At 56.5% G+C, this 20,139-nt stretch overlaps 4 protein-coding genes across 4 annotated transcripts; 1 reads left to right on the forward strand and 3 right to left on the reverse strand.

The window, feature by feature from the left end:
• Positions 1–1,870: 1,870 nt before the first annotated feature.
• Positions 1,871–3,604, forward strand: al-1 (Phytoene desaturase; the record flags this gene model as incomplete). Its single annotated transcript, XM_037327448.1, has 1 exon — positions 1,871–3,604. One exon carries the CDS (start codon positions 1,871–1,873, stop codon positions 3,602–3,604), a length of 1,734 nt encoding a protein of 577 aa, XP_037174566.1.
• Positions 3,605–7,756: 4,152 nt separating this feature from the next.
• On the reverse strand, positions 7,757–8,966 carry ACOT8-0 (Acyl-coenzyme A thioesterase 8; the record flags this gene model as incomplete). The annotated part of the gene is made up of 3 exons (XM_037327449.1): positions 7,757–7,819; positions 7,875–8,807; positions 8,862–8,966. 3 exons carry the CDS (start codon positions 8,964–8,966, stop codon positions 7,757–7,759), a joined length of 1,101 nt encoding a protein of 366 aa, XP_037174567.1.
• Positions 8,967–9,900: 934 nt separating this feature from the next.
• On the reverse strand, positions 9,901–13,946 carry CGCA056_v012206 (Oxysterol-binding protein-like protein 2; the record flags this gene model as incomplete). The annotated part of the gene is made up of 3 exons (XM_037327450.1): positions 9,901–11,094; positions 11,142–13,698; positions 13,927–13,946. 3 exons carry the CDS (start codon positions 13,944–13,946, stop codon positions 9,901–9,903), a joined length of 3,771 nt encoding a protein of 1,256 aa, XP_037174564.1.
• Positions 13,947–15,768: 1,822 nt separating this feature from the next.
• On the reverse strand, positions 15,769–18,928 carry CTS2-0 (Endochitinase 2; the record flags this gene model as incomplete). Its single annotated transcript, XM_037327451.1, has 2 exons — positions 15,769–18,275; positions 18,334–18,928. 2 exons carry the CDS (start codon positions 18,926–18,928, stop codon positions 15,769–15,771), a joined length of 3,102 nt encoding a protein of 1,033 aa, XP_037174565.1.
• Positions 18,929–20,139: the final 1,211 nt, after the last annotated feature.

Raw genomic sequence — 20,139 nt, forward strand, 5'->3', positions numbered from 1 at the left:
AGAAAGCCCTCATAGAGGGCAAGCACGACGGCCGTGAGGTGATCGGTGGGCGATTAATGAATGTGTTTCTTCAACGGCTCCCACGGCAGCCGTACCTTCCGTAGACGATCCGGGAAGAAATGCAAGGCACTCCAGTGTAGGATAGGTGGCTGAGTTGAGAAATCAGATGGCGGCAGGAGTCAAGGCAATGACGAAAAACACGCGCATGTGTGAGTGGGATGTGGCCTGGTGTAAAATGACCCACGCGGGCTGCCGGTTTCACTTGTTTGTCTTGTTGGTAAAACCGTGGTTTTCACCGTTGTGCTTGCCCTACACCGGGCAAAGGAAGGATCGGCTGGTCCAGCGGTCGGAGCTAGTGAATTGTCCCGAGCCGCAGATAAAAACCATCTAGTAGAAGACGTGTCGTTATCTCTCTGGAGCGTTTCTCCGCTGAATGTTTCTCGGCCCTCGGACTCGTCTTGATTTTCGAGACCGAAGGGAGGAGAGGGCGCGGACTTTGGGAGGACTGTTGGACGGGAAGGCGAGCTGGTTAGCCCGGGCTGATAGAGCTTCTTTCCGGATTCGGATAAAGGGCGCGCGCAGGATTGGGCGGGAACCTTGGAAGGATCAATCAAAAAAGGGGACGCCAAGGTAGGGATGGCAAGGCTTGGGACGTTCGAATTGTTGAGGTGAGCTTGCTGCAGCTGCAGGAGGCTAAGGTGAGGTAAGGTGCAGGTGGTTGGATTGGCTGGAGTGAGTGAGCTGCGGTGTGCGTCGAAAAGAAACAAAGTCTATGACGACCATATGCGCGTCGGATAAAAAGATGGGATTCTTGGGCTTTCCGTCCAACCCTCGTCCAGAATCTCTGTGTGTGATCGGGTCCCAAAGATTTTCGTTAGTGCCCGGCGGGAGGAAGATTGATTGAGCTAGAGATGAAAAAGTCCCAGCGAGAGAATGAGGACTAATTATTTTTGAAGGCAGGACTAGGCCGACGGCAGTGTCAAACGTGGCAGGAGAGCGAGTGAGACAGGTCGCGATTGCGAGGAACGTACACCGAATTGCGGGTGGGCGCTCTTTTGTTTTTGTATGAGACCCCCAAAAAAGGTGAGCTGAGGGTGAATCATTACGCTCCAATTACCAGCCCAGTCTCGGGTGTTCAATTGTTGTGAACGTGACAGAGAGAGGGGAGCATTGGCCGTCTCAAGTGTCCTAGAGCGGGATACTTTCCCTCAAGTCTCCAACGGCATTGATGGGCCGAATGGACGCACCGATCAACGAATACGATATATCGATATCGCGTTGCGCCACCTCCACACCTTACCCAACCTGAGCTTCCCAGGGGGCCATAGCTCCCACACGCCGGCGCCACTCCCTGCCGTTGGCGCCGCCAGGCCTCAACCTTGGTGTTCTTGGTGCCGGAAGCTTGCCGGTTCTGCGGATACGTGCCTGAAATCGGGTCTGCAAAGAGTTTACTCCATAGTAGTTGAGTGGCTGTTGGGTCGTGTACCTGGATGCTCCATCTGCCAAGTGCAACGTCGTCAACCTCCTCCGAGTCGAGGTGTCATCACTCTTCCGCACCGGCCGATGCGGACCCCGTCCTCGTGCGATCTCACCCCTGCCCGTCCCGTGGCTTTTGTGGACCCGCAAGGCATGCGAAGGGATTGACTAGGTTGTCTCTTCACATGTTTCAATGTCAATGACGGGACAATTATCTACTATGAATGTCACTCGAGGCCCATCTACCATGCCAGCTCCCTCTCTCAACGCAAACTCTCATCGTGAGCATGTGAGCGTGTGTTGACTTCCCATCTCATCTACATCTGTATAATCTCGGTCAACGATCTCACCTAACTACCCAAATCATTTCAAGATATCCAAATAACGATTGAAAATGCCCTCTCTTAGCGAGAAGCCCAAGACGGCAATCGTCGTCGGCGCCGGCGCCGGCGGCGTAGCCCTCGCCGCCCGCCTTGCCAAAGCAGGCTTCTCCGTCACCGTCCTCGAAAAGAATTCCTTCACCGGCGGCCGCTGCTCCCTCATGCACCACGAGGGTCACCGCTTCGACCAGGGGCCGTCGCTCTTCCTGCTCCCCCAGCTCTTCCACGAGACCTTCCGCGACCTCGACACCACCATGGCGGACGCCGGCGTCGACCTGCTGCGCTGCGAGACCAACTACAACATCTGGTTCCACGACGGTGAGCTCTTCCGCCACTCCTCTGACCTCGCCGCCATGAAGTCCCAGATCGAGCGCTGGGAGGGCAAGGATGGCTTCGAGCGCTACCTGCAGTGGCTGAGGGAGGCGCACACCCACTACGAGGTCTCGGTGCGCGAGGTGTTGCACAAGAACTTTAGCAAGCTGGTCAATCTGGCGCGGCCCCGGTTTGTGAGGCATGTGGTGTCGTTGCACCCGCTGGAGAGCATCTGGAGCAGAGCGAGCAGGTACTTCTGGACCGAGAGGTTGAGGAGGGTGTTTACCTTTGCCGTCATGTACATGGGCATGTCCCCGTTCGATGCGCCGGCGACGTACTCTCTACTACAGTACACCGAGTTTGCGGAGGGAATTTGGTATCCGCGTGGTGGCTTCCATTCCGTGGTCGCGGCACTGGTTCGAATTGGTGAGAGTCTGGGCGTGAAATACCGCCTCAATGCGCCAGTGTCAAAGGTCTTGACGGACGGTCAAAAGGCGACTGGTGTCATTCTCGAATCAGGGGAGTCTCTCACCGCAGATGTTGTGGTTGTGAATGCCGACCTCGTCTACGCTTATGGCAACCTCCTCCCTCAAACGCCCACAATCACCAACTACTACGAGTCGCTACAGAAGAGGGAGCCCAGCTGCAGCTCAATCTCCTTCTACTGGTGTCTCGACCGCAAGGTCCCCGAGCTCTCCACGCACAACATCTTCCTGGCGGAGCAGTACCAAGAGTCCTTCGACGCCATCTTCAAGCGTCACTCGCTACCCGACGAGCCCAGCTTCTACGTCAACGTTCCAAGTCGCGTGGATCCCTCCGCGGCTCCCGAGGGCAAAGACACTGTCATCGTCCTCGTGCCAATCGGTCACCTCTCACGCTCAAAGAACGACGATGGTCTGACGACGGATGAGAAGGATTGGGATGCTATCGTTTCTGAGGCCCGTTCTATCATTCTCTCAATCGTCAGCGAGCGTACAGGATGCCCGAACCTGGGAGACATGATCACCCATGAAATCGTCAACACGCCCCTGACGTGGGAGGATAAGTTCAACCTCGACAAGGGTGCGATTCTAGGCCTGAACCATGGCTTCTTTAACGTCCTGGCCTTCCGCCCGAAGACGCGTGCTGAGGGGCTGGACAATGCTTACTTTGTGGGTGCTAGCACACACCCTGGAACCGGTGTGCCGATTGTGTTGGCGGGAGCCAAGATTACGGCGGAGCAGATTCTGGATGACCGGAGGTTGGAGGTTCCATGGGCCAGGGGATTCAATGGCATGTTGCAGCCGCAGTCGGCTTCACCAGGGAACAAGAAATTGGATACGGTGCGGTATGGTTTCCACTTTGGGTCAGAGGAGGTTGCTATTTTGCTTATTGGGTTGTTCTTGGCCTTGGGCTATTTCATCATGTTGCCGGCGGTTCGAAGCTACGTGTGCTAGAATATTGGTATTAAATATTATTCAGGTCTTTCAAAGTGAACTGGCTCGTATTGACTGTGATATGTTAACTGTTGCTCATACAATGATAAGCTCTTTAAACTTGACCCCTCGAGCCGCCAACCTTTCTGGAGTCAAACGGGGATCATACCACGACCACTTACCATCCGGCCTACATCTATAAAAAACCTCGCCGTCATCACCACGCTGTGCTTTCTCCCAGCCAGGAGGCAACTCCCCAAGTCGAGGGTCTTCGATCCGTACGTGACCATTTGGGTCGGTAATCACCGTTTTCATTCCCTGACTCCTCATGAACTGCACCCTCCATCCATCCGGGAGTTGTCCAAGCAAAGCTTCGCGACGCATCAAACTCGGCATAAAACATGGTCCTACGACTTTGTACCGTCCACCTTCAACAGCCCTCAAGACAATCGGGACACCCTCCCCTGGCAAAACATATATTTCGTCTTCTACTTGGGCAGTTCCAACTGATCGTGCGAACTTGCCATCTGCAGTTGTCGCGAGTAAGTTTCCGCAAATGCCACGTTCTATCAACCCGCTCAAAAAAATCCTTTCGTCCTTTTCATCTTCACAAGATCCTTGGGGAGAAAACCACTCTATATCGCGGAGCAGGACATTTGCAACACTCGACAAAGTCCAGACGCTGTCGACGTCCGGATTATTATCTTCGGCGTCACCTAATGAAATTGAGCACACGATTTCATCAACCCAAAGTTGGCTGGAAGGTTGGGCCATGTTGGAAGATGCATCCAGGATCCAGGACTTGATGATTTGGAGGCAAGTGCTTGGCACAACCTTCTGCGGCATTACTGAAGATGAACATTGACTGATAGTGCCGCAATAGATACCGAGGACTTTACAGGTATCATCCGATAAGATTTGACGCTGGGGCCGGGAATATAAGGCAACATTCCCAGTACGCCAGAAATAAATCTGAGGTATTGGTTTCGCAAAGTCTGGCACCCAAGTAGGATGCACCCAAGTGGCATCATCCGCCGTATTGCATAAAGCGAGGATTCCCTCCCTCGTGGCTGATTGCAGGTATTTTCGGGAAAAGTCTGTATACACGTCCCGATGGTCCTTGTTGTAGTTCGGTTCAATCTGTAATTGCTCTTTATGAAGACCCAAGATGCCGTACGTATATCTTGTCTCGTGGATCTAGACATTCGCATTCGTTAACAAGACTGAGGGTCTTAAGAATGTGCCGGTCTTCAACGTAAGCGTATGTAGACCAAGCTTTGTTCAATAATTCGTGAAATTTTTGTCGTTTCCGCTCACTCAAGGCCTCTGAACGCTTTGACCCAATGATTGCTAGGTAGCCAGCGCCACCGCAGAAGTCGTCCCAGGTGAACTCTTGCTTCCCTGTCATAAAGATGGCAGCTCCTTTTGCGAGAATGATCTCCTGTTTCACCCAAAGCCTCTTGAACCAAGGCAGGTCAAAAAGTTCGTAGAGGGATTGCCAGTCCACAATTTGTAAGGGGATCGGAGCCCTTCGATGCGCGAGTAGGTCGGTGGTATCAGAATGCTGCTGACACGTATGCGCGTCCCAGTCGTAGTAAAAAATAGCCCCCAAGAACTTCATCAACTGCGCCGCTCTGTACAGTTCGTTTGTTTCTTGCCCAAGCCAAACAACAACTCTTTTGGCGTGGCTGTAGATATCCCCCATCCTCCGAACCTGGATTCCCCGCTCTTCGGCATCGTTCTGGTTGATACAAACGGCATCGCACCAAATAGTACGAGTTTCGAAAGGCTGTCGGAGATGTCGGAGAGCTGATTCCAGGTTTGGGCCGATTTCCAGAGTCTTGACTTCGGCTGAGCTGCTCTGACTGGAACACTCAATGACATGGAATGTCTTCGGGTCGGCTTGGCTCCCCCAAACATACGAGAGAGCTTCGTAACTGAACTCGCAGTCCGAAGGATCGATAGACTCCTGAGAAATATACCCTTGGAGAGGACTTTCAAACTCTCCCGGCAACAGGATGAGCATTCGGATTTCGTCGGGAGCCAGGGGCTTGTACTGGTATTCCGACTTGGAGAACGAGTGTGTGTTTGATGGTGCTGGACGAAATGCTAGACTTTGCTGAGGTGGCTCGGGAGACATCTGAAGGACCTCGTCCATGTTTTCGAAGGGTGATGAAAGAGCGGCAGTTGTAATCTGGCATTGCACAAGAAAGCAGGCACGAAGGGCCGTTGCACCGTCGACGGCGGGGCAGGTTGACCATTTTGAACAGGTAAGGTACCTAGGTAAGTGGTCAACGCTCCACTTCCAGGCGCTTACATCCAACTGCACTTCTCAATTGGTTGAATGCAGCGGGCATGCAACAAGACTGTCATGTAACATACTTACCTAGGTAGGCGACTAACTTGGGAGCCCCCAGAGCCCTACTGCATTTCTTTTGCTTTCCGTCCTCTCGAACGCCACGTCGGAGGCGTCCATTGGGCGATGTCTGCAAGGAATGCGAAAGTAAGCCGCAAAACGGCCTTGACGACGGGAGTTCCTCCACAAGGAACATCTTTTGAGCAGCTAAGCCTCATTCGACTATTTCCAGTTGAAAGAAGGATGACCACTCGAAAGACTGTTGAGGTGAGAGTAATGCGGTGTTGCATTTCAAACCCCTCGGGGCTTACGAGACTGTTTCCGAGCTCTAGGGAATTTCTCTAATTCGGAGTGTAGGCGGAAGGAGTGGAGAGAGTGAGTAGCATATTGCGTTCTCATGTGAGGTTATTCCGAGAGGGCAGTAGGCAGGACTCTACAGGGCAGGGGTGAGGCTCAAACTGACACAAGGGATTCGTCGTCGATCTAGAGATGAAATGAGGGTCGTTGTTCCCCCAACATGATCGTAGAACGTACTCGTCAGTCAGGCAGTATTTGTCGTAAGCTACTCGCCTTAGCCTTGAACCTTCATAAAAGCTTTCTGTTCGGCGATGAACTTCCCTCTCCTCATGCAAATAGGCTGCCGCCGCTAGGCCTCTGAATGATTCTCATAAAAGCAGAGCGCGAATTTGACAACATCATAACCTCATGCGGTCAATCAAGGGTCTTCAGTAGCCCGACAAACTGGAGCGTTGGGTGTTGCCCTTCATCTTCGGACGTCCCCCGTATATTCAGCGACATATACGCACAAGCAGTGCCTTCGACGGTATTGTACCTCTGAGCATTGTATATGAAACTGGGTAGGCTTCGCCGAAGACATGAGGCTCAGGCAAAATAGTGCAGGAACCATTTTGCTCAGGCGTGGGCCAACTTGAACCCCTTTGGTGAAGAATGTGGATCCCTCAGCCGAAGCATGGAATCTGCCATCACTCTTCTTGCTCATTCTCGACCTAGTCTACATGGAAGAATCATCACAATCAGCAAGCCAAATGCCGCCCGACGACTCCTCGAGGATCTTCACTTCCACAATATCAGAAGTGTGTGCCTCACGGGTGACTACACGAAAGGGAGTATACGCGAAATTGCTTGCAAAATTCCCAAGGAGACGTTTTCGAAGCTTCTTGAATATGTTCAGATCATAGTTCCCGAGTCTTTAACTAGCATTAGCAGCGATGGCTAATCCTGCCGACATACATCCTTCGCAGCTCAAATCCCTTATATGAGGTATTGTAACGTCTCGAAAGCGGAATAACTCTTTCTCTCCTTAAGTACTAATAATGTGTGAGGGAAGGACACTCAGCAGAAGTGTTTCTGGCTTTGAAACCCCCCAAGTCGGAACAATGCCTTACATACTGAGGCCGTCATACAGGGTCTCATACGCAGTCATCCGTCACATCTGTCGGTGCCTGGGTAAATAGAGGTGAATACTAAAGCCTAGATGAAGACAGATGTAGACTTGATGAGCCTCCGCGTGAAGGCCAACGGGATCCTCCTCCATCAAAGTGCAGTTGCACTATACCGAAGCGCTGCACGATCATCAAACAGTGCCTACCTCGCTCCCGTCATTGCATGGATCAAAAGAATCCGCAAAAAGTCCATCAATTGAAAAGATATAAGTTCTATGAGAAGCCCAAGTTCCGCGACGAACGTAACTCCCCATGTCTTGAGCCACCTTCTTACAGTATCTGTCACCTCTCTATCCCACAAAGAGAACACACCCATCGTACACCACCCTTTGGACGGCCCCTCAAACGACCACCTCACAACTTTGCCTTCGGCTCATCCTTCTCCGCATCCTCCTCCTGCTTCAACCTCACAACGCCCTGTACTTCAGTCAGCAATCTCTCACATCTCACACATCACCACGGAAAGACTCACCTCCTGCACACAAGTAGCCAGAAGCGTCCCATCCCCCCCAAAAATCTTCTGCAACACAACCCCCCTCCCATCCCCAGCCCACGGGCTCTCCATCTCCGTAAACATCCACTCGTCCGCCCTCACCCTCCTCGGCTCATGGAAGTAAATACTATGATCCAAGCTGACCATCATGCCTAGATGCGGCCTCGTCTTCCAGTACTCCACCCCGCCCTCCGTATTCCCCTCAAACTCATTCAACCGCTCCACCTGCTCCCTCAGCTCCGGCGGCAGCTCCTCAAACTCCTCCGGCTTGAACGGGAACCGCCACAACCTATGGATCCGCCCCACCGTCCCGATGAAGTAGCTGTCCGACATGTACGCCAGCGCGTTCAGATGCGCCTGGTGCCCTCCACTAACACTAATCTTCCCCCTTGCCCTCACCCAGTTCCGGCTCTTCATCTCATGCGGCGCCGGCTCCTCCCCCGACTTCTCCCCCTTCGTCAGCGTCGTCTTCGCAGGCTTCCCATCCGGCCCGACCATCGAGATCCGATACGTCTGAAAAGGCGAGTGCGTGCTCCACTCCGGCTCGCCCCTCCAATCCGCCGGCGGCGCCCTCACCCCCGCCGGCAGCGGCGCCGCGTGCCGCACCTGCGTCTCCCCGCCCGCGCCCTCCTTCACAAACGACACCGTCGTCGTGAAGATGCACCGGCCGCGCTGCCGCGCCTGCACCGTCCGCGTCGCAAAGCTGCGCCCGTCGCGCACGCGCTCGACGTGGAACAAGATCGGGATCTCCGAGGACCCGGCCAGCAGGAAGTAGCAGTGGCACGAGTGCACGAAGAAGTCGTTCGGCACCGTCTTCTGCGCCGAGGCGAGGCACTGCGCGATCACGGCGCCGCCGAAGATGCCGCGCGCGCCGGGCGGGTGCCATGGCTGGCGCGTGTTGGTGAAGATGTCCTGCGTCGGTGTCAGTTTTCCGGTACCAGAGATGGGGGGAGGTAGCAAACTCACCGGCCCCAGGACGCCCAGCTCCGTCACCTCCAGCACGTTCTCGATCGGGCTCTTGTTCGGGTCCTCGGGCGGAGGCCTCACAATCGTCGAACGCCCGGTTGCCATCTTGTGTGTTCCGTCTAAGTCTGGATTTGTATCGTTTGCTACCGCGCCGTCTGCCGTCTAGATCCCGAGTCAAAAGCCGAATCTCAACGTGGCGTTTCGTGCCGTCTTGAAAACGCCCCCTCGAAACCAAGGAAAGCTCGCCTGTGAGTACTGTATGAGACTGGAAAGGGGTGAATGAGATGCGACAATCGATAGGTGAGACCCGCGAATCTGGTTGACAAGTCACAGGGGTGGGTTAAAAGAGATGCAGCAAGGCGGTTCTTCCCCCCCTAATTATGTAGCATTCAGGGAACGAAAAAACTGCCGAGGTCCAAGGTGGGGAAATAAAACAAGGTTGTCACTGCTGCCAGGAGACGCGGACGACCGACCGCGAGGTACCCGCGAGCCGTGGCTTCGGTACGTACTTACCGGCGGCGTGCACCACCCCCGGTCCGGGATTCGGTGAGTGGAAAGGTAATCATTTAATCTCGTCGATCGCAGCCTGCTGTGCTGCATGCCCCGTCACCGTCCCGAGTCCCGACGGTATCACAAGCTTCTTGGCAGGTGGGCAGAAATCTTCCCCAGGTGTAGAACGCGGTTCCAACGTCTTCTTCGTTCGCACTCGGGAGCAGATGAGACGGCCACACAAAACCACCCATTCATGTGGCATATGGGTCCGTCCGAACACCAATCACAGAACAGCAAACTTTGCGAATGCGCGTCTTCCAGAATTGTTGCCGAATGCGAGCGATTGCTTATTTCAATACCTGTAATACTTCCACAATACACTAACTGAACAACCATTCCCAAGCATGGTGGTTCACCATCCTACAGCGGCAGGATACCGGATGCCGTACGGCTGCAACGTCTGCGACGGGGGTGCTGGCTGACGTTCGCCCTTCTTCTTTGGAACACTTTTCGGAACACTCCTTGGGACACTCTCCGTGTTGCCACTCTACTGCGCATCTTCGTAGATGGGTTCCAATCCGTCCCAGGCGGCCTTGGGGTCTCCCCCTGGTCCTGCCTTCTCTCTCTGCTCCCAGTACTTGCCATTGAACTTCCAATACTCCTCGCCCGTGATCTCGCACGTCGTCTTTTCGAACCACGCGGGGTGGAACTCGATGCCGTTCTCCTCGCGGTGTTTCCTGCGCGCACGTTGTGCCACCTCGAGGCGGTCCTTCTCCTCGGCCGCATAGTCGTACTCGCCATCCTCCATGGCGCGCTGGTCTGGACGTAGACGCGAGTCGGTAGGTGCGATCCATGGCCGAAGCTTGTCGTCGATGTGGTTGAACGTAAGAACAAAGGGAGTGAGGTTGAACGGGATGTTGGGCGGGCGGGGGTTGGCCTGCCAGATGAGGAACGCCTTGTTCGGGTCATTCAGGCTGCCCTTACCAATGGAGGCGGCATCGCCAGGATCATCAACGTTGGCCTCGTATCCCGGCGAAAAGCGAGCGTACAGCTTAGAGTTCCATCTGCCTCCAATGCTGTATCGTACCCTTCCATCGGCATCAAGCACCTTGCCGGTAACCTTGTACGCGCTGGAAGCCTTCCAGCCGCGTGGTACAAACTCCATCTGACACACCTCACCCGTCGTGTGGTTCTTCACTTCCATGGGGCCATAGTTGTCCAAAGTCGGGTTACCAGTGATGATGCCAATGACGGACGACGTGACCTTCTTCCAGGTGTAGAGGTCTTCCTTGCCTCCAGCTGTAGGACGCAGCTTGAGGAACCACGTTCCCAGAGGGTTGGCGTCGAAGGACTTTCCGTAAAACTTGGTCTTGACGGCCGACTCTCCATAGTAGGTCCACTTCGGGGACTCGGCCCACGCGGCACCAACAGGCGGGTGGTGGCTGACTTGTTCAATGAAGAAGCGGTAGTTCTTGTCCGGGCGGACGTACTCGAACGTCTCTCCCAAAAGGGGGTTGAAGGGTTTCGCGACACGCCCAATTGTGGACGCGTACTCACTGGCGGCGAATGCTGCCACGTAAAGCAGACGCTCAATCGAGTCTGAACGCTCCGCGGCTTGGTCCAGCAGGTCAACATACTCCATATCCTCACCGGCACGGTACAAGAGCGAGGTTGGCTCGTTGAAAGATACCGGCAGAGTCATCTTGGTCATATCCTTTCCAATCATTGACTTGAGAATACCCTGGCTATTGTTAGTTTACGTCACTGTACTGCCATCAGTCTACTCACCCAAAGCGAAATCTTGGGCCGGTTATCGGCGTCCATCTTGAGTTTGGTTCTGATGCCGTTCTCGTAGCCCTTGAATGAGCTGCTAATATCCACGCCGCTAGAGACAACAAGCTGTTGTTGCTTTTCCTCCTGCGGAGACGTCACGGCCTCGGATGGCGGCAGCTCGCTGACTTCAACCTCTCCAGCATCGACAGCATCGAAGAACTCGTCCTCCTCTTCAGACTCCGAGTCAGAGAGAATGATTGCCGACTTCTTTCTATTCAGATTCCTCTCGGGGGACTTGGGCGCGACCGCGAGGTCATCGTCGGTTCCAACAGCTGCCTCGACAGTCGTCGTGCCATCCACAGGCTCCTTCTGGTTGGCACCAGCGGGCGAGTCGTTCATAACCTCGCGAAGGGCCCGCTTGGCGGCCTTGCGCCTTTGTTCGGCTTGGTCAACACGCTCCTCCAGGATCTCCTGCTCCTTGGCGACCTTGGCCATGCTCTCCTCCCACATGCGGCGCATGTCGGTTTCGCGCTCCAAGCGGTATTGCCAGTATGCGTCGCGGTCCTTCGAAATGCGCATGAGGTCTCCGACAAGCCCCGTCAGGCTCCTAACTGCGGCGTCGTATGTTGACAGCGCCTGCGCAACCTTTGCGTCGGACACCGTGGTGTTGGGATTCTTGGAGGCTTGAGCGAGCATGGCGGCGTTGACCGCTGAGATTGTGTCGAGCTGGAGCTTGGCGGACTGGGCCGTGATGTTGAAAGCGTCCTTGCTGACTGTGGGCTCCTCGCGGCTACTCACATCCTCAAACTCATCATCGTCATCGTCGTCGTCTGGGTTGTGATGGCCGTTGCCAGCAGCCCGTGACATTCCCGCATCCGTGGCGGCGTCGGCGAATTCTTCGTCGTCGGCGATGGTGCTGGCGCCCGCAAAGTCGCTCTTTGGTACCGACATCTTGGTATGCGATTGGGATCTCGGGATTTGCGCACTGCTTCTTCTCGTGTCGGCAACACTAGCGCTTTCACTCGGCGCCTCGTTGATGGACATATCGGATGCCTTTCCGGCCTGTTCAGCCTTTGCTTGCCTCAGAAGCTCGGCACCACGGGCGCGCTGCCGTTCCTCCTCCTTGGCCTGATCCTTGGTCCATTGAATCGAGTTGTTCAGAGCCCAGAACCAACGCTTTGCTTCAACCTCGTGGTTGGCCTTCAGAGTGTACTTTACCGACGACTTTCCGATAATCTCAAACTTGGTCTTCTCGTCGGCGCTCATGTGTAGCTTGGCAATGCGGGTGTTGATCGCACCACGGCAAGCGGAGCCAGCATCGTCCTGGTGCTTGTAGTAACTAAGTACGCCGTCTTCGAGGACGAACCATCGAAGCTGGTATCCCTTGCGGTAGTTGGTCCACTTCTTCAGGTAGCCCTTCATCTCGCGAGCCTCGCGGCCTGCCACCGGATCTCCAGGGGCGGCAGTCCCGGCGCCCTGCGACGCTGCCTGACCGAGAACGGCCTTCTCCTGGATACCCCTCTGGGCCGCCACAGCGGCAGGGGATCGCTTGAGCATTGCCCTCGTAACGTCGTCCTTCGTAACATCCTGCGGCAGCTTGCCCTTGCGGTCTCTGCGGAAGGGGTCCGCGCCGTGGAGGAGAAGTACCTGGATCAACTGGGTGTTCTTCTTCCGCGCAGCTTCGTGGAGGAGGGTGCCGCCAGCCTGGACAGTCGTGGGTTCGGTCGCGAATTCGGTGCTGTTGATATCGAGGATCTGCTTGAGGCGGGGTTCTTCAAGAACGCTCTCCAACGCCTTGTAGTCGTTCTGGGCAATCAGACTCTGGATCTGCCTGACCTTGTTCTCGGCAAACAGCGACCGCGAGAGCTGCAGCTGCTGGAAGATGTCCGGGTTGCGAGCGACGTCGATGGGCAGCTGGGCCTTGTAGTTGGCGACGGCGTCGTTGATGTCCTTCTGCTCGAGCAGCAGCTTGACGACCTGGGTGCGGCCCTGGATGGCGGCGACATGCAGCGGGGTATTGCCGTCCTTGTCCCTCGCATTGACGTCGAGGATGCCCGCACCGTCGGACAGGACGTACTCAACAACCTGGAACTCGGCGCATTGGATCGCAAGGTGCAGGACGGTGGTGTCGTCGAGGCCGGGGCCGCTGAGGGTGCTGATGGAGGAAATGCTCGTTCTTGGGCCGCCCTCGGCGGTGTCCCGTATGGCCTTGGAGATGGAGGCCGTGTCGCCGCTCCGCAGGGCCTCGACGATGCGGAACTTGCGAACGGACTGCTCGAGGGAGACGCCCTTCTCGCTGCCGCCGACGCTGCTCATCTTGGAAGTCAAAGCGGCGGGTGGGCTGTTGTGGGATGGGGTTCTTCCCATTGAGGGGGATGTTGTGGAAAGACGGGAGGCGGAGACGCCGCGGGGGGCGTTTTGGGCCATGGATATGTTTGTCTGGGATGTCGCTGCTGAGGTGGGCGACGTCAGCGGCGCACCTTCGTCCGAGTTGGAGGGATCTTCGTCGCCGCGGGAGTGGTTTCTTCGGAGGAGGGAGAGGGCGGCAGCCGACTTTGAGCGCTTGTGGGTGCTGTGGAAGTCAGTCGAGTGTCAGCCAGCTCTATGCATCCGCCAAGGGTGTTGCTGCGGCCCAGCGGACCGTAGGACGCGTGGAAGGTAGGTAGTGAGTGTATGCGGCGAGGGGAATGCTGCAGGTGTCTCACGGCGCGAGCCAGAGGACCGTCGAACGCATGCCAGCTGATGTAGAGTTCAGGGAGAGGGAAGGGGGTGGTGTTCTGGCTGTTGGAACCTAACTCACCTATCACCAGCTTCCGACATGTTGGAGAATGGCAGCGGCAGCGGCTGGCTGGACGTGGAGTGGCAGACTGGAGAAGCCAAGCTTCACAGGACAGCAGCGACACTGACAGACAGCAGCAGCAGCGGGCCCCAAAGGTTGATTCCCCACCTTTGCTCGTAAGATTAGGTAGTATGAGTTTATATGTAAGTATGCAATGACAGTGGATGGAGCAACAGGCGAACAGGGAATGGCAGTTTATGCTCGGGGCAATTGCTGGGTTCTTGGGCGTGCTGATAGGTCAGGGGAACGGATGAAGATGGGGGAGATGTGATTTGGGTATGCGGCGGCGGGGGGTGAAGGGGAGGGGGGGGGGGGGGGGGGGGGGGGGGGAAGCACAATTGTGAGACGGACGTGCTTCGGTCGGCGACAAGACCTCAGGGGGTGGGGAGGGAGGAGGAGACTGGAATACGTGTAATAAAAAAGGAGAGGAGCTGAGCTGGGCTGGAACGCTGCAGGAAACGCAGCACCGTATGTATGTAGGTACTCAGAGAGATTGAATGAAGCCCAGGCGGGAAGAAGAAAGGTCAGGTCAGGTCACAATCGAGGATGAGGACGAGAAGGAGGAATAGTTGTTGTTGCAGCTGCCAAGTTTTGCACGTCGCACGAGAGCGAGACCGAAATAGGCTCACTCAGTCATCACATCACAGTGGCTTCCATCAGAACACCTCTTTCTCATGTGTATCCGTAAGGTACATTTACCTACTACACCCAAGGTAGGTAGTTGTTCGCCTTGCTGCATCAGAAGCTGGCAATGATGGGCGGGAACAGCACACACTAGAGAGCGGATATCTGTACGCTATTTTACATAGCCCCGTTCGAATCTGGCCTCGACTTCGACAGACGCTTGGAACAGCGCCTATGTTCTTTAGCCTTCAGCGCGCGCCCCTCCCTCCCTCCTTCCTTGCAGCAATCCAGATATGACGTCCAAGTGGGGTCATCCCTCCGCCAATCATGGCCTCCCCTTTCCTGAGGTTACCTTAGGTGCGAACAAGGACACGGAGTTTAGGCGACCCTCCCTTCTCCCCTCCCCCCTCCCACTGGCCATTGCCCGTCCCGTGCAGCAGCTTCTTCCTCTTGCTGCAAGCAGGCATAGAACGCAGGCACTGGTAGGGCACAGAGACAGCGCCGTCAAAGTACACCATACCTACCTACCTCAGTGACACGGCAGGAATCCCAACTTGTGCCTGTGGCGCTGGTTTGAGCCACACCATGCAATTGTCATGCTCCCCCCGATTTGGGAATACTGACAAAGGAGCAACCTGCAACGGACATTGATCGCCCTGACTACGGTCGCACCAGGCAATGGTACGCTGCCGTGGGCTGTTACCTGGCGAACATGTCAACGTCACCGGTACTGCCCATACATACCCAGGTTGCCAGACTTGGGTACCCTGAGCAATTGCACCGTAAGGCAATAATGAGGTGCTACCTATCACCCAACGACCGCCCCGATAAGAAACGCCAGAAGCTTCTATCAGCACGAACATCATAGCCCAAAATGCATCAAGGTCGACGCCATGTCACGAATTGACCACGCACCATTACTCGATATATCAGACGTAGCATAGTGCGTGCCTGGGATGAACACGGGCGCTGTGCGTACAAGCCATGTATTGCCCATTTACGAGCTCAGACACCCAAAGAACCCCAGTGCCCTTATCCGGGCCCGACTCCGCGACCGAAAGCCCACCCTTTTATGTATCCAACGTCAATACATGAAGAATATTATATAAGCCATACAACTGGTCCCGTCCAAACGTTGTCGGACCCGTATATGTAACATATTGAGACCGTACTCACACCTTACAAAAGAAATGCGGCGGCAACCGCGGCAAATCCCGCGAAGCCAAAGACGCCGACCTTGCCTGCGCCAGCTTGGACCGGCTTGGTCGTGATGGGAGTGGCCGTGGTGATGCCGGAAGTGGGCTTGTTGGGGGACCCGGTGCCCGTCGCCGGAATAGTGGAGTTGGACTTGCCGACCGTCGTGATGGGGACGATCAGCGTCGTCTTGAGCGTCGTGGTCGAGTCCTTGCCGCCGTTGTTTCCACCGTTGTTTCCACCGTTGTTACCTCCGTTGTTACCTCCGTTGTTGCTGGAGCAGTTGGCGCCGGTGCACTTGTCACTGCTGCCGCCGCCGGGGCTCGTGGTCTTGGGAGAGGCAGGGACGCTGACCGAGGGTTGGTTGCTGCCGCCCTGGCCACCCCCAGTGGTCTTGGGAACGTCCTTGTTGCCTCCCTGGCCAGGAGTCGTCTTGGGGCTGCTGCCGTTGTCCGTGGCCTTGGGCGTCTCGGAGGCGCTATCCGTCTTGGAGTGCTTGTGAGACTCCTTCCCGGTCTTGGTGGATGCCCTGTCATTGCCCTTGGTAGACGCCTTCGTCGTGGGCGTCGCGGCAGTGACGGGGCAGATGGTGGTGTACCACGGAACAACCTTGGTGGTGACTTGGCCAACGGGGCAGTTGGTGACGGTGGAGGCACACGAGGTGACCGTGTAGACGTTGGTCTTGTAAACGGTGCTGGTAGTGAACTGTGTGATGGAAGGCGTGGCAGCGGCAGTGGAAGCGGCGCTGACAGGGCAGACGGTCGTGTACAAGGCGATGGTGTCAGTGGTCACCTGTCCAACAGGGCAGTTGGTGATGGAAGACGCACACGAGGTGACGGTGTAGACCGAGGTGGTGAACACGGTGCTGGTGGTCATGGCCTGCGACACGGTGAAGGTGTTTTGCGCAGGGACAGCGGTTGAACCAGTTCCAGTCGCCTTGTCAGAAACGAAACCAGTGACGCTGAGCGAGCCAGAGCCCGTGGCAACGGCCTTGGCAGTTCCGGTAGCAGAGTCGCTACCGGATGCGCCGTTGGTATCAACCGGGGTAGGCAAAGGCAGGCCATCGGTGCCGGTGGCAATCGCAGTTGCAGTTCCGCTGGCGCCGGAGCCGGTGGGGACGGCCTTCGCACTTCCAGAGGCCGAGTTGCTTCCAGACGCGTTGTTGGTGTCAACAGGCGTGGGCAGAGGAAGGCCGTCGGTGCCAGTGGCAACGGCGGTAGCAGACGCGCCAGCGTTGGAACCGCTCGCGGAGACATTGCTACCTCCAGTCGCAGCAGCAGAAGCGCTGCCAGAAGCTCCAGCAGAGACGCCACCAGGAGCTCCCGCGGAAGCACCGCCAGTAGCAGCTGCAGAGGCACTACCGGTCTTGCTCGCCGTGCCGGAGGGGAAACCATCGTTGTCTTCCTCGCAGACGTCAGTTGCCGAAGCAGAGGCACTGGCACTAGCGCTGGCTGCAGCAGAAGCGGAAGCAGAGGCGAAAACCGTTGCTGAGTTGACGACAGAACCGGCATCAGAGACGGAGCCCGAAACTGAGGCACCAGTGGCCGAAGCAGAACCCGATGCAGACGCCGCGCCGGTTGCAGACGCAGAAGCAGAGATGGTGAGCGAGTTGGAGCCGGCATCGGAGACGGAGGCAGAACCAGAGTCAGAGGCGGAAGCACTGGCAGCTGAGCCGGGCGCCGAGGCGGATGCAGCGGCGCTCGCAGACCCAGAAACAGAGATAGTGGCCGAGTTGGAGCCAGCGTCAGAGATGGAGGCAGATCCAGAACCAGAGCCGGAGCCCGATGCCGAAGCGCTGTCGCTCGCGCTCGCGCTCGCACTGGCGGCAGCGGAAACGCTGTTGGCAGCAGAGGCAGAGGCGGCACCGCTGGCGGATCCAGAGACGGAGACGGTAGCCGAGTTGACCATGGGACCGGAGTCTGAGGCAGATGCACTAGCACTTACGCTGGCCGCCGAAGCAGAAGCCGAGACGCTCGCGCTGTTGACGACAGAAGCCGAGGCGGAGGCCGAGATGGACGCGCTGTTGGAAGGAATCTCGTCGCAACCGTACTTCAGGGCAGCCGCGATAGCAACGTGGAAAGCCTCGCCGCCGACGAGGTTCATGCCGCCGCGGGTGGCGTCCCAGACGGAGACACCGCCAAAGTGCGCCTTGGCCTTGACCTTGCAGATCAAGTCCTTGACGACGGACGGGGCGACGTAACCAGCCCAGCCAGCGGCAGGGCTGGCAAGAACACCGAGGTACAGCTTGGCATCCTTGCTCTGCGAAGTCTGAGAGATGACCGTCTCCCAGTCGTCGTAGTTGGGGGCGTCGGAGATCTGGCAGCCGGGGTTGTTGAAGAACTGGATGAAGAGAGCGTCGAACTTGACGGTATATATGAGCTCCTTCAGCTGGAACCACTGGTCGCCGGTAGGGCATTGGGGAGCGGCAGAGATATGGTAGTTACCGCAGCTGCGGAGCTTCTCAACCAGCGCAATGTAGGGCTTTTGGTCGGCTGGAGCGTCGTCAGCATTCACAATTCAGGGGTAAGATGGGACATAGCCATGACATACCGTACTTGAACTCAAAGTCGATGTCGAAACCGTCGACGGAGACGTGCTCCGTCAAGCTAATATCAAACGGACGAGGACCAGTCCAGGTTGGGTCGTAGGGACCAAAAGTCTTGTGCAGGAGCTCTCCAAACTCATTGCCAGCGGCTTCGCTATCGACGTCGTAGGGGCATCCGTTTCCGCCGGTCAGGGACGTGTCGCACTGGCCGCCGACACTCAGGAGCACCTTGATTCCCTTGCTCTGGCAGTACTTGATGTCCGTCTTGATGTAGTCGCAGTTGGTGATGAGCTTGGTGGTCAAGCCGGTCAGGGGGTTCTTGAAGAACACCTCGCCGCCGCAGTGGCCGGCAAAGTTGGTTCCCGGGTATCCGTTACCCCACTTCGGGCTGTAAGTGACGAAGGAGAGAGAAACAGAGGTGACGCCGGGGGCATCGCAGTAGTTGGCAAGCCTGTCGTCGGGAAGGCCGTACTGTCCCCAGTAGAGGTTCAGCCCGCCCAAGTAAGCCGAAGCAGAGGTGGTGGTCTGGACTGAGCTGCTGTGGGCGAATGCCGGGCCGACGGCGGCGGCGGCAGCCAGGAAAGAAGCCTTGAAGTGCATTGTTGAGTGAGTGGTATTATTAGATTATTAAAGAGTGTGTATTCGAGTGTATGGATAGCGATAGTGAGGCGGCCGAGGCCAAGGAAAGAGTGTGGTGATGATCTAAGATCAACGAAAGGACGCAAACGAAAATGTCTGCACGGCTGGATCGCACGCCGACGTCTCTGGCTTTCTTGACAGGACAGAGATGGGGTTGAAGAAGCAGGAGACGAAACACGAGAAGCACAGGAAGACGTCCCCTTCATATTCTGGGCTGTCTGCCGTTGCTGGCGACATGACGATAGGGTCACTAACTCCATCAGGAGACGGGTGGAAGAATATTGCCCAACGGCACCGGATCGTGTGCGAGCAGCATAGCCAGAGGCGCAGGAGATAATCTCCTCAAGTGGACTACCACAGTTGGGGAGAGAGAGCAGCAGCGGAGAAGCGTGGAAGCCATGGACGCCGACCCGCGGCGCGGTGACGATGCGTGTTGGTGAGTGGGTGTGAAGACGACGGCGTGGTGGTGAGCGCAGTCTAGAGAAGTTGAGAAGACGACCTGAAGTGACGATGGCAGTTGACGGTGGAAGACTGTGAGACTCAAAAAGGCAAGCGCCGCCTGTAGTGGCGCGGTGGACCAGGCGGCGGACCAGGCGGCGGACCACTGAGCGGGCTGCTAGCGGGAACAGGAACAGGACTAGCGCAGCTCAACCGGTGCGACGGGCTGGCGAAATAGGGGTCATCCTGGGCCTCCCACTGGCCGCGCCCCCTGAATGGACGACCTAGCCTTGGAAGCTACATGTCACCGGCGCCAACGCAACCACGGCGTTGGGCCCCTGGGCAACCATTGACGACCCCCAAGCCGCCGTTCCGGACTCTTTTGGTGTTTCTTGTTTCTTCAGCCCGGTAAGTGGAGAGATCGGATGAGGGCGTTTGCAAGGCAACCGTTCTGCCGTTGCAGTTGCAAGTCGAAGCAGGCTGTCATGGTGATTGATGCCCTCTGGCACGTTCACCGAGACGAACAATCTCGAGTGTTGACTTTATCTCATTACAACGCCTTGAAGGTCAAAAGGAAGGAGAATCGTGAGAGTTCAGCACTCGTTAACCCCACCTAACAAGATGCGAGAGAGTCTAGAAGTGATCAGCATCATCGAACCTACATCTGTGATGGGTCCCATGCCGGCTGGCTGAACCCGAGCTGGACACATGGTCTGAGAGACCGGAAAAGAACA

The sequence above is a fragment of the Colletotrichum aenigma genome, assembly GCF_013390185.1.
Source record: "Colletotrichum aenigma strain Cg56 chromosome Unknown KSG_Cg56_contig08, whole genome shotgun sequence".
Taxonomy (NCBI): Eukaryota; Fungi; Ascomycota; class Sordariomycetes; order Glomerellales; family Glomerellaceae; genus Colletotrichum; species Colletotrichum aenigma.